The 13,705-nt window shown below is 41.7% G+C and overlaps 1 protein-coding gene across 5 annotated transcripts in view; it reads left to right on the forward strand.

The window, feature by feature from the left end:
* Nucleotides 1–13,705, forward strand: part of LOC122555394 (cell adhesion molecule DSCAM) — a 706,376-nt gene that overhangs the window by 556,013 nt on the left and 136,658 nt on the right. For all 5 annotated transcript variants that reach the window (XM_087992496.1, XM_043701363.2, XM_087992497.1 and 2 more), the window contains one exon: nt 4,205–4,372. In XM_087992496.1, coding sequence (XP_087848622.1) covers nt 4,205–4,372 — 168 coding nt within the window. The remainder of the gene's footprint in view (nt 1–4,204; nt 4,373–13,705) is intronic.

Consider the following 13,705-nt stretch of genomic DNA (forward strand, 5'->3'; position numbering starts at 1 on the left):
AGTGGTGGAGGCTGGTACAATTACAGAATTTAAAAGGTATCTGGATGGGTATATGAGTAGGAAGGCTTTAGAGGGATATGGGCCAAGTGCTGGCAAATGGGACTGGATTAGGTTAGGATAGCTGATCGGCATGGATGAGTTGGAGCAAAGGGTCTGTTTCCATGCTGTACATCTCTCTGACTCTCCATGAAGGTGCCAGGATTGGACAGAGAGGGAGCAACTGATGGGGAATGGGCTATATTGGCTGATTTAGCTCCCTATCCAATAGCGTGAACAAAAGAGATTTTCATTGTTCCCAGCAATAGGAAATTCTGAAAATTGATGTCTCACTGCATATCTTTTGCATCCATCGCCTTGCACATTAATAAGAGCAGAAGAACTAGGTGCAGGAGTAGGCTATCTGGTCCATCGAGCCTGCTCCGCCATTCAGATAATATGATGGCTGCTCTTTTCATGGCCTCAGCTCCACTTACCCGCCCTCTCACCAAAACCCTTAATTCCTTTACTGTTCAAAACATTATCTATCTTAGCTTCAAAAACAATCAATGAGGAAGCCTCAACTCCCTAACTGGGCAGGGAAATCCATAGATTCGCAACCCTCTGGTGAAGATGTTCTTTCTCATTCAGTCCTAAATCTGCTCCCCCTAATTTTGAGGCTACGCCCTCTTGTTCTAGTTTCACCTGCCAATGGAAACATCCTCTCTGCTTCTATCTTCTGTATTCCCTTCATAATTTCATATATTTCTATAAGATCCCCCCTTATTCTTCTGAATTCCAATGAATATAATCCCAGTCTACTCAGTCTTTCCTCATAAGTCAACTTTCTCAACTCCGGAACCTAGTGAACTTCCTCTGCACCCTGGCAGACTCCAGTAAACATCGTGCAGTAACAGGACATACTGAACATGTCCTGCAAGGGTTTACCAGCAACAGAAGCTAAGCAAGTTCACACTGCCTACAAAAATCCTTAACTAGAGTTTGACAATTTGACAAAACCCTTTGATCAAACACATAGCCGTTCCTCCTGGCGAATGAATTTGCGGGTTGTCAGAGATTTTCTTCCTATATTCAACAGTAGCTTTGTTAATTTTAATATTTAATAATATGGCACGGCATCATGTCGACTTTTACTGTCCTCAACGCCAGCACTCTCTCATCTGGCAAAGAATTTGGATGTACAACAAATCAATCCATTGGGGATGGGGGTTGCTTCAGATAGTTCATAGAAACATAGGGAAAAGGAGTAGGAGTAGGATATTTCAGCCATTTGAACCTACTCTGCTATTCAACATGGTCATGGGCTGATCATGCATCTCAGTCCCCTGTTCCTGCTTTCTCCCTGCTACCCTTTGATCCCTTTAGCCCTAAGAACAATATTCTAATTGCCAGCCTGACTGTTAAACAGGGGAAATGGCTTCATTGAATTAGCAATAATGCAGATCTTCAAAGCAAATTGAGAAAAAAAAATCATAAGATGTCAGAGCAGAGATAGACCATTCAGCTCAATGGGTCTGCTCTGCCATTCAATGAGGTCATGGCTGATCTGGTAACCCTCAACCTCACTTGTCTGTTTTCTCCCAACAACCCTATATTCCCTTACTGACGAACTGATATTTCCATTCTCAGCGCTGCACTTCGAAAATGATCTTTTTTAATGATCTGAGGGAGGCAAACGTGTCGTAATGGTGGTCTCATTTCATTCTTTTAAATCTATAACTTTATTGCTCGTATTTGTATAATGTTCCATTTGAAAGTACATGGTGTCATTGATTATTCAGTGGGTTTTTTTTAGGCTGTTAATGCCCTGAGGCTGTAAATACTTGGTGTCAGTTACATTAACCTTATGAATATTATAAAACCCAAGGGCTAATGTAACAGAAGTTGTGTGTTAGCTGCCTTCAGAAGCAATGTTTAGCAATTCAGGTATCACACAGTCATTATAAAGTGACATCTTTCCTGCAGTTTGTGCAAAAGTGTGCTATGTGCTGGTTAATTGGAACAGACTTAATGGCAGATGGCTTTTAAAAACATTTTTATTTTGCTTCTTCTTTTATGTCGGCCTGGATTTTGATGTAGATTTAATATTTGAGGCTAACAGTGTTCAGTTTTCTTGTAAGAGAAATCTGAGATCCACCTCTGGCATTTGCATCTGTGCAGTTCTATGTGAAATCTAGGACTTGCTCTCAGAGATACCCTGCTTCTCAAAAGGGTGTACTGTTGGAGCCCCTGAGGATAGTGTCAACACAGAAATCACTGTAGTGATGTGAACATAGCATGATTATGATTAGTCTAACATTAAAAATATCAGGAAATGTTATGACTGATGAATTCAGAAATACATGATATTTAATAAATGGCAAATACTATTAAATATCATCTCTGGCCCTGAAAATTTATTTTATGCATATGGAGTGTCAGAAAGAACCTATGGATTTTTAAAAAGAAAATTTAAAAATTATTTTACATTTTCTGTTTTTCTATTATTTTCTTTCTTAAACACATCTGTATTGCCCATCTCTATTTTGTCCCCTGCATAATGACTGCATCTGGAGTGCTGTTCAGTTTTCATCTCCTGAATTGAAGAAAGACTTACTTACATTAGAAGCCATTCAGAGAAAGTGAACTTGACTGATTCCGAGAAGGAAGGGCTATCTTCAGAGCATTAGTCGGACAGATTAGGCCTGTATACTTTGGAATCTAGAAGAATAAGACGTAAGCTTTTAAAGCTTGTAAGGTTGCAATAGGGACTGTTAGAGCAGATAATGAGAGAATGTTTCCTCTAGAGGATAAAGTTTAAAGGTAAGGGCTCTATCATTTAAGATGGGGGTGAAGGGGAATTTTTTTCTCTCAGTGAGTTGTGAACAAGTGAAGTTGTGTCCCTCAGATTGTGGTGAAGGCAAGGTCATCAAACTCAGTCTGGATTAGATAGATTGACATTGGAGTGAGGTGAAATTGGGTACTGCAGATGCTGGAGATTAGAGTCAAGATTTGAGTGGTGCTGGAAAAGCACAGCAGGGCAGGCAGCATCCGTGGAGCAAGAAAGTTGGCGTGTCTGGTAAAGGTCCTTCATAATTGACACAGGAGTTAAAGAATGTAGGGAGTAGACAGGAAAGTGGAGTTGAGGTCATGACCGGGCCAGCCATGATTTCACCAAATGGCTGAGCAAGATCAAGGAAAGGAAGGGCCACTTTCTGCTCCTACTTCATATGTTTGTGTGTGAGGAGAGATTTTCCGATGCTCCTTCCCAAAATTGCCGGCTGTGCCCAGGATCAGGTAGATGATTAGTAGGAAGGTCTACCGACAAAGTTGTGATAGGTTTCTAATCAGCTATCCCTGAGATTAACAGTGAAAGCTGCTCCTTCATCACTGAGGGAAACATCAGGACCATTAAACATATTCCCCTCCTGTAGTGAGTTTGCTCTGTTATGATACCCCATTGCAGCACCTAGCAGTTCTGCTCCTTACATTGATTCTAATCTGTGAGCCCCACCAACCCCTACCCTGGGTTTTCTGACATTAAAATGCCCCCATTGACTGAAACTTTAACTTGTTCTTGAACTGAGATCAATCTTCAGGAAAGGCTGTTTCCCATGCTTGTAACAGCTCCCCCACACTGGGCAAAGTACTGAGTTTTGTCCCCATTTTGACACATCTGAAACATCAGTTCACATTTAGCTCTGGTTGGGTGGGAAATATCTTTTTACTACCAACAAAGAATCCCTGTAAAAGTGGATGTCAGTCTACAGCACAGCATTCCCAGACACTTAGGAAGAAGTGATCAATCATGCTCAGGCCACTCAGAAACATTCACACATGCATGATGAAGGAGCTGACAATGTTGAGGTGTGACAGATTGGCAGGAGCAGTGTTCAGGGAGCTTCCTCCTGTGCTGCCCTTCACATGGAAAAATGTGATTTTAACTGAAGCCATCCATTGGGATTGGGGTGGGTTAGGTGACCATTGACGTTAATGTTGTGCGAAATTGGGCACAGGAACAAAATGAGCCAAATCCACCTTTATCTGTCTGATAATTAAGTCTGAAGTCAGGAATATGATGATGACCCTTAATTATATTTTAAGAAATTATCTGTTTGCCAGTAGTGGCATCCATTTTGATGTGCCCCATATTTAATGAAATGAAGCCAATATTAGATCATCATTAAAGATCTTTATCTTTCAACGGAATTCATTCTGTGTCCCACAGATTCCTGGGATGCAGTACAAAGGACAAAAGATGTCTCACCTCAGTTGAACCAGGCTACAATCATCGACCTGCACCCTTCTTCCACCTACAACATCCGTATGTATGCCAAAAACCGCATTGGGAAAAGTGAGGCCAGCAATGAGCTCACCATCACCACAGATGAAGCAGGTAAAAGGTCACAGGTCAAGGGTTGAACAGGTTGAGCCATCTTTGGCTTTCATCGTCTCAGTTAGTGGATAAAAACTCAGGGCAAGTGGAGGGACAGAGAATGAAACATCTTGGAAAATTCTCGCTGATCCCATAATGATCCCTGAACCCCAATCCAGGAGGTGACTCTGATGCTGACAACAAAAGTCAGAGAGTTAGAGAGGTCTACAGCCCAGAAAAAGTTGCTTCAGTTCATCAAGTCTGTACCAGTCAAAGACAAGCCCCTCACTATTCTAATCCCATTTTGCAGTACTTGGCTCGTAGCCTTCTCTGCCTTAGCACTGCAAGTATATGTATAAATACTCCTGAAATGTAAAATGAGGGTTTCTGTCTTTACCACATGTTGAGGCAGTGAGTTCCAGATTCCTACCACCTTTGGGTAAAAGTGCTTTTCCTCACATCCCTCCCTAAAATCCATGCCCCTGGTGATTGATCCCTCCAACAAAGGGAAAGGTTCCTTGGCTATCCAATTCTACTCTATCCTATTCTGTGCGCATCATAATTTTATACTTCACAATCATGTGCCATCTCAGTCTCCTCTCAAAGGAAGTCAGTCTCAGTCTATCCAATCTCTCTTTAGTCGTCAATCCTGTGCTTTGCTACCTTCCACAAAACTGACAATGCCATTAGACATGTCATATTTATGTTGAAGTTACTCTCAAGACTGCTCTACTTTCTACATCTTTCTGTCTCTCTCTCTCTCTCTCCATTCTTACTCCAAATGATACGACACTGGTGGCAACACCTTGTATTTAACTGCAGGAACCTATAATGATAACACATTGAGGATCTGTCAGCCTAATGTTCACCCGCTCCCAGCTACATATTGGGTATCTAATTTTACTGTCTGTGTGTGTGCATCTCCTCGACTTTGTGCAGAGAGAGTCTTGCTCTTGAATCAATCAATGATGGTGCAGTGAGACTCCATGAATCAATCTGATTGAACATTATCACAGTGATTGAAGAGGAGTCCAATCATACTGAAAAGGCTGTGCACTGACGTCATGCTGTGAACCATCAGCCTTCCTTGCTGATTGATCTACAGAGTAATAAAGAATGAGACTTAACTTGGTTGTGGGGTGGGGGGGGGAGGGAGCTGGGATGTTTCTATCCTGTTTCTACTACCAAGATTACATTTACTTGAACAAAAAAGCACTTTCAGCGCCTGTTAGGTATGACCTTGAGATAGTTTTCTTCACACTGACAATACCAGATTTAAGAAGGGATTAGTCATTTGAAAATGACAGGAGTAAGGGATGGAGGAAGAAGAGCTGTAAACATACGATAAAGAACATTTGATATGCTTTACTTTTCTAATTTTCTGTATTCTTAGATATGAAAGAGCTCTAGTTAAACCCAAATGCATTTTCCCCAGTTATCAACAATTTGCAATTACTGATTTGCTCCATTTTGGTCAGACTGGCATTTATTGCCTTGAGAAAGGTAATGGTGAGTTTCCTTCTCGAATCTCTATAGTCATTAAAGGTACTCTTGCAATCATTTTTAAAAATTTAATATCATTTGATCCAATGGAATGACTTATCAGGCCATTTCAGGATACGTTTAAGTGTCAGTCAGCTTGCTGTGGGACTGGAATCACGTATGAGGCAATAAGTGAACCAGTTGCGTTTTTACAACAACCCAACTTTCTCTCGATCACTTTTACTAATTAGTTGATCACCTTGAAATTAGTCAATTCTCCAGGTCACTTCTTCTGGAGAAAATTGATGGTGATCAGCATTGGAAAAAAAAGGATAATTTCGAGCCTCCCATTGTAAACCAGAGGTCTAAATATGTGTCGTTTCCATTTTTTTTTTTGAAATTTTATCAAGGGATACTTTTCAGGAGTTTCTTTATCATTCTTACTAACTCATTTATTCAGTGATGCAGTCATATGTGAATAACACCTAATGCATTTTAGTTGACAGATAGAATATTGGGCTCACACTGAAACAGAATTAGAATTTATTAACATCTTCAATAATGATCAACTTTCCATTAAAATAAAACCATAACAAATAAGTAAAATATTAATTACCTGGAAACCGGAGTGTTTTAATTGGCAGAAGACAATTAGCGTAAGTTAACAATTTTCTTTCAAATAAGTGACACACATTTCTACATCCAAAAGACCATCATCCAAATCATACCTCCCACAGGCTTGTGAGATCACAGCTTACATCGCACATACACAAAGCTGGAACAATTCGGGTTGTATTTATTGCTGTTTTCACTACATCTCAGATTTAAATTTAACAATTGGCACAGAAGGCAGGTCCTTTTAGGTGATGCAGGCTATGACAGGATGTGTGGCAGATTTGGGTGACATGTGCAGTGATGCCCATCTATCGAGGTCATCTCGCTGCATCTTTTCTGATTTACACAAGCAGCACGGGAGATTCTCACTAGGAGATGCTAACTGATGGATATGAATGCTGGTTCAATGCCTTGTTAATGGCATAACCTGCCTCATTATTAATCAGCTTTCTATCTTACCAAACTCACCAAACATAATGTTGGGAAAAAAACTTGACAAAGAAATCAAAGCAAGCCACTTGCTTTGAACAACCTTCATGTTAGAAACTGAGTACTAACATCTCAGGGTATACTCCATGGGCATCAGTCAATTGCACACTGAAATAACATCATAACTCACCCTTTTTTTCCAAGTGTATAGTACGTGACACTGATCTAGCTAGTGCACGGCTGGATCCTAGAGTGAGCAGAACCACTGACACTTCTGTTTTTTTTGGGTTTTTTTAAAGTGCACGAATCTTCATTCAATTTCCACCACCAGGAAGAAAGGAAAACACCCGAGTGGCCAGTGACAAACACTGCCCTTCATATCAAAGGGCAGTGCTGTGTGATCAAAACAGTGAGGGGGAGGGTAGGGACTAAATCAAAATAGAGTTGGAGGGAGAAATGATGCACTCCACTCCCTGCGGCGCCCACCTCTCCCTGAACAACTCCAGGGTGTTGGTGGACACCGCGTGCTCCTTCTCCAAGGACACCCGGGCTCTAACGTAACCGTGGAAGACCACTTCTGTTTTTTTTCTCTTTTTTTTTTTGCTTTTTTTTTATTTCCCAGCACCCATGGTTTGTGTGTGCGCAGGTGTGAGACACAGTGAGAGACACAAAGTGCACAAATCTTTATTCAATTTCCACCACCAGGAAGATAGGAAAACACACGGGTGGCCAGTGACAAACACTGCCCTTCACATCAAAGGGCAGTGCTGTGTGATCAAAACAGTGAAGGGGAGGGTAGGGACTAAATCAAAATAGAATTGGAGGGAGAAATGATGCACTCCACTCCCTGCGGCGCCCACCTCTCCCTGAACAATTCCAGGGTGTTGGTGGACACCGCGTGCTCCTTCTCCAAGGACACCCGGGCTCTAACGTAACCGCGGAAGACCACTTCTGTTTATTTTTTTTTCGTTCTTTTTTTTCTTTTTTTTCTTTTTTTTTTATTTCCACCACCAGGAAGATAGGAAAACACCCGGGTGGCCAGTGACAAACACTGCCCTTCACATCAAGGGGCAGTGCTGTGTGTTCAAAACAGTGAAGGGGAGGGTAGGAACTAAATCAAAATAGAATTGGAGGGAGAAATGATGCAAAACTCGCCTTTTTTTTCCTTTTATTAACCCCCACACTACCACCTAAGTGCGGTAGTGCTTATTTTATCCCCAGCACCCATGGTGTGTGTGTGCAGGTGTGAGACACAGTGAAAGACACAAAGTGCACCAATCGTTATTCAAATTCCACCGCCTGGAAGGTAGGAAACCACCCAGGTGGCCAGTGACAAACACTGCCCTTCACATCAAAGGGCAGTGCTGTGTGATCAAACCAGTGAAGGGGAGGGTAGGGACTAAATCAAAATAGAGTTGGAGGGAGAAATGATGCACTCCACTCCCTGCGGCGCCCACCTCTCCCTGAACAACTCCAGGGTGTTGGTGGACACCGCGTGCTCCTTCTCCAAGGACACCCGGGCTCTAACGTAACCGCGGAAGACCACTTCTGTTTTTTTTTCCCCAGCACCGATGGTGTGTGTGTGCAGGTGTGAGACACAGTGAAAGACACAAAGTGCACCAATCTTTATTCAATTTCCACCACCAGGAAGATAGGAAAACACCCGGGTGGCCAATGACAAACACTGCCCTTCACATCAGAGGGCAGTGCTGTGTGATCAAAACAGTGAAGGGGAGGGTAGGGACTAAATCAAAATAGAATTGGAGGGAGAAATGATGCACTCCACTCCCTGCGGCGCCCACCCCTCCCTGAACTCCTCCAGGGTGTTGGTGGACACCGCATGCTCCTTCTCCAAGGACACCCGGGCCCTAACGTAACTGCGGAAGACCACTTCTGTTTATTTATTTCTTTTTTTTTCTTTTTTTTTCTAAACACCCGGGTGGCCAGTGACAAACACTGCCCTTCACATCAAAGGGCAGTATGCTCCCCTTTTTTTTTTCTTTCTTTTTTTTTTCTTGAAAACACCCAGGTGGCCAGCAACTCTTATTTTTATTTTTTATTTTTTTATTTTTTTTTATTTTTTTTTTCTTCTTTTAAATTTAACCCCCACACTACCACCTAAGTGCGGTAGTGCTTATTTTTTCCCCCAGCACCCATGGTGTGTGTGTGCAGGTGTTTTTTTTTCAAATTCCACCACCAGGAATATAGGAAAACACCCGGGTGGCCAGTGACAAACACTGCCCTTCACATCAAGGGACAGTGCTGTGTGATCAAAACAGTGAAGGGGAGGGTAGGGACTAAATCAAAATAGAACATCTCTTGTTTATTTTTTTTTAACCCCCACACTACCACCTAAGTGCGGTAGTGCTTATTTTTTTCCCCAGCACCCATGGTGTGTGTGCAGGTGTGAGACAACCACTTCTGTTTATTTATTTATTTATTTATTTTTTTTTTAGCACTGCCGGTGCGCTGCAGGAGAATCCCTCCCCTCCAAGGGCCAGTGCCTCTTCGCCAGAGAGACCGGGGGGGATTTTTTTTTTTATACAAAATCTCCTGTTTTTATTTTTTTAAATCTCCTGATTTTTTTTTTATTTTAACCCCCACACTACCACCTAAGTGCGGTAGTGCTTATTTTATCCCCAGCACCCATGGTGTGTGTGTGCAGGTGTGAGACACAGTGGAAGACACAAAGTGCACCAATCTTTATTCAATTTCCACCACCAGGAAGATAGGAAAACACCCGGGTGGCCAGTGACAAGCACTGCCCTTTACATCAAAGGGCAGTGCTGTGTGATCAAAACAGTGAAGGGGAGGGTAGGGACTAAATCAAAATAGAACATCTCTTGTTTATTTATTTATTTTTTAACCCCCACACTACCACCTAAGTGCGGTAGTGCTTATTTTTTTCCCCAGCACCCATGGTGTGTGTGTGCAGGTGTGAGACACAGTGAAAGACACAAAGTGCACAAATCTTTATTCAATTTCCACCACCAGGAAGATAGGAAAACACCCGGGTGGCCAGTGACAAACACTGCCCTTCACATCAAAGGGCAGTGCTGTGTGATCAAAACAGTGAAGGGGAGGGTAGGGACTAAATCAAAATAGAACATCTCTTGTTTATTTATTTTTTTTTTAACCCCCACACTACCACCTAAGTGCGGTAGTGTTTATTTTTTTCCCCAGCACCCATGGTGTGTGTGTGCAAGCGTGAGACAACCACTTCTGTTTATTTTTTTTTTCTCTCTTTTTTCTTTTTTTTTCTTTTTTTTTCTTTTTTTTTTCTTTATCCCCATATCTTTGTTAACCCCCACACTACCACCTAAGTGCGGTAGAGCTTATTTTATCCCCAGCACCCATGGTGTGTGTGTGCAGGCGTGAGACAACCACTTCTGTTTATATCTGTCAACCAGGCCTCTCTGATGGGACCAGGTTAACAACCCTAATTAGGGAATCCAGATTCTATGACATCCACCTGGCTGACCTTGTTGCAATCATTACATCTCCCCCCCTCTAAGTCCTGAGACATAGCCTTGTTCTTGTTCTTTTAGCTTCTCCAGGAGTGGTTTTGTACCAGGCCTGGTTCCTTGGACCCTGCCTTGGCTATTGGTGGCACATACTGGACCGTAGCCTGCCTCTTGCACCCAGACCATCTCGGCCGAAGCTAATCTTCTTCAGGTAGTAATGGTATCGAGGTTGCAACATCTGCCGTGTCCATCTCTTCCTCAGAGGTTTCTTGGATGCCAGACATCACTAATCCTATCCATTCAACTTTTCTCTGATTGGTCACCCTCATGATTGATTATTTTGAGGATTTTGATCCAAATTAATCTTACTCCCAGTGTACATTGAGGTCTGTTGTAAACTGAGTATAGACCATGGAGAAAATTTGTGAAAAAGATTGATATACCAGAGCTGTGAGATTGTAACTAATAGTCAGAAAACACTGAACACAATGGAGATATTTGTTCTCCAGAAGAGAACATGACCTTGCCGTTTCAAATAATGGTTCTGAAGGGGTTAATTTTCATTTGGTTTTCACCACTCTACTAATAGTAGAGGAGATGAGTTTTACCTCAGCTATCAGATGGAACGGGGTCTCTCTACCAGCTCCCTTTGGTCCACGTACTGTAATTGTACTTATAGCTAGAATACATAAATCTTCTTTTATCTAAGAACCTTGCCTATGCTGTAGACACTTTATAATGGTGTATCCTCTGCTGCTGGTCATTAGATAGCCTGAAGTCAAAGCAAAGGACAATTGGTGGCAGTAAAATGACTCAAAAAACTGTCACTCAGTACCACTTACTAATAGAAGTGGCAAATACCAGGAGTCATTATCCGGAACAACATCACAGAACAGATGGAGGACTTTAAAGTTACAAAGGGATGTGGTTGGGAAGATAGTGGTAATGCTATTAAGCTAGGAGTCAGAGGTCCAGGCTAATACACTGGGGACATGGGTTCACACTCCATTGTAGCTAATAATAGCATTTTAAATGTGTTAGTTATTTTTATGAATGGAATTGAAAGGCTTGATACACCAGCATGTTAAGATCATAGTTGAACGTACTCCTGAACAAGTTAGATCACAAAAGGAAATCTAAATCATTTTGTTTTAGAATAAAATTCAAGTTTCTTACACCCAAGACAAAAACCAAAAAAAAGTCTAGATACAGAAATGGTTTGAAAGATTATAAACACAAATAAAAACAAAGACTCATCTGTTCCACAGTTCCATCATTTTAGAAGAATTCAAAACCTAAGAAATCATCTTTCTATTTTTAATCTTAGTGTAATTTAGTTGATTCTTCCCATCCTTATCTGTAAAATCTAATGTCTTCTTACATAAATATACAGAAGCTGAGAGCTTAGATTTCATCAGCTTTTAATAACATTGCAGATTTCTGTCCAAAGACCCAGATCCGGAAATTGCACAAGCTAAACATTTCTACTGAGCTACCTTATTCACATATCGGCTTTGCAAAATCTTATCTCAATGAAAGAGGCCATAGTTGTTTCCAACCCAACTGCTGAAAAGCTTTCAATCTCTGCATTTCTAAGTTAAAATTAATGGTTGTTTAATCTCCAACAAAAGCAAGATAATGGCCCTCAATGTTAACCCCATCTGTCGTTAGTCACTACAGTAAAAATTATCTTCAACTGACACTTCAAAGGATCCCTGCTCTCGAACACTTAATGAATACATGAAAGACTGTCTGATCTAAGTCATTCAGAAAAGCAACCAAACCATATGCCACTATTTTAAGATCCAAACTCTAAAATTGATAATAACACATAAATCAGACATGTAATAGAGACCATGAAAGTATAATCGATTGTGGTTAAAAAAAAATCTAGTTTACTATGTCCTTGAGGAAAAGAAATCTGCTGACCTTATCTGGTCAGATTCAAATGTGAATTCAGACACAGTAACATGGTTGACACGTAACTGTTCTCCAAATTGACTGAGCAGGCTACTCAGCTCAAAGGCAATTAAGAATGGGCAGCAAATGATGCTCACATCAGGAAAGATTAAAAAGAACTAGAAAAAATGGAACAGTATTGTGCAGCTCTCAGAAACTTCTTTGCAACTTTGTTCCTACACACCTATCCCCAGTAGCCACAGGATTTAAGAAGAAAAAGCTCCTGGGGATAAAGAATTAGCTTTATACAATGTTTCCATTAAGATATGAACCAAGTGCTAACTCACTTTCCAAATTGCTTTCCACTTCTTCTCCTTGTATTCAAATTACTTGGGGCTGGAGACATTTTCCTTAAGCCTTCATCAAGTTAATTGGTCTATTTTATCTCCATTGGTGCCTTTAGTCCTTTCAATTCAGGCCCTCCGAAAACACAATTACTTGCTGTTTTATTGGCAGAATTCCTGTTGCTTTCAAGTAAACTGTCCCTGTTCTACACTTGACAGCTGCCTCGTGCAAGCAGTATAAAGATTAATGTGTCAATGTTGCTCTTTGAGGAGGGAACAGTGTTTGAAGGGAACACGAGCTTAAAGAATCAATGCTGTATTGTTGGTACCTTACATTTAGCCTATGGTCCCCTTGGCTATATAGCACCTCATTGGAAGATTGTGATTGGTAAATTTATCCTGTTGTCTCCAATCACCCTGGTAACTAGTGCGGATGGTTCATTGTTGTCTTGATTTCAATTATTTTTTTTTAAATTGCATGGTTGTGTTTGAAAATTGTTCCGATCTGAAAATCCCAAGTATCATTTTTTACCGTTACAGAATCCAATAATATCATTCACAAACATGTGCCAGCAACATTGCCCATTTACAGTCTAATGATCATTCAACTGTGCACCCTAAGTGTCAGATTCTAACAGGAGAAAGTGAGGACTGCAGATGCTGGAGATCAGAGCTGAAAAATGTGTTGCTGGAAAAGCGCAGCAGGTCAGGCAGCATCCAAGGAGCAGGAGAATCAACGTTTCGGGCATGAGCCCTTCTTCAGGAATGAGGGGGTTGTGCCAAGCAGGCTAAGATAAAAGGTAGGGAGGAGGGACTTGGGGGAGGGGCGTTGAGAATGCGATAGGTAGAATGAGGTTAAGGTGAGGGTGATAGGCCGGAGTGGGGTGGGGGCAGAGAGGTCGGGAAGAAGATTGCAGGGCAAGAAGGCGGTGCTGAGTCCAAGGGTTGGGACTGAAATAAGGTGGGGGAAGGGAAATGAGGAAGCTGGAGAAGTCTGAGTTCATCCCTTGTGGTTGGAGGGTTCCTAGGTGGAAGATGAGGCGCTCTTCCTCCAGGCGTCGTGTTGCCATGGTCTGGTGATGGAGGAGGCCAAGGACCTGCATGTCCTTGGCGGAGTGGGA

This window comes from Chiloscyllium plagiosum, unplaced genomic scaffold, assembly GCF_037043375.1.
Source record: "Chiloscyllium plagiosum isolate Xiang-an unplaced genomic scaffold, Cpla_swu_hap1 HiC_scaffold_12, whole genome shotgun sequence".
NCBI classification, from domain to species: domain Eukaryota; kingdom Metazoa; phylum Chordata; class Chondrichthyes; order Orectolobiformes; family Hemiscylliidae; genus Chiloscyllium; species Chiloscyllium plagiosum.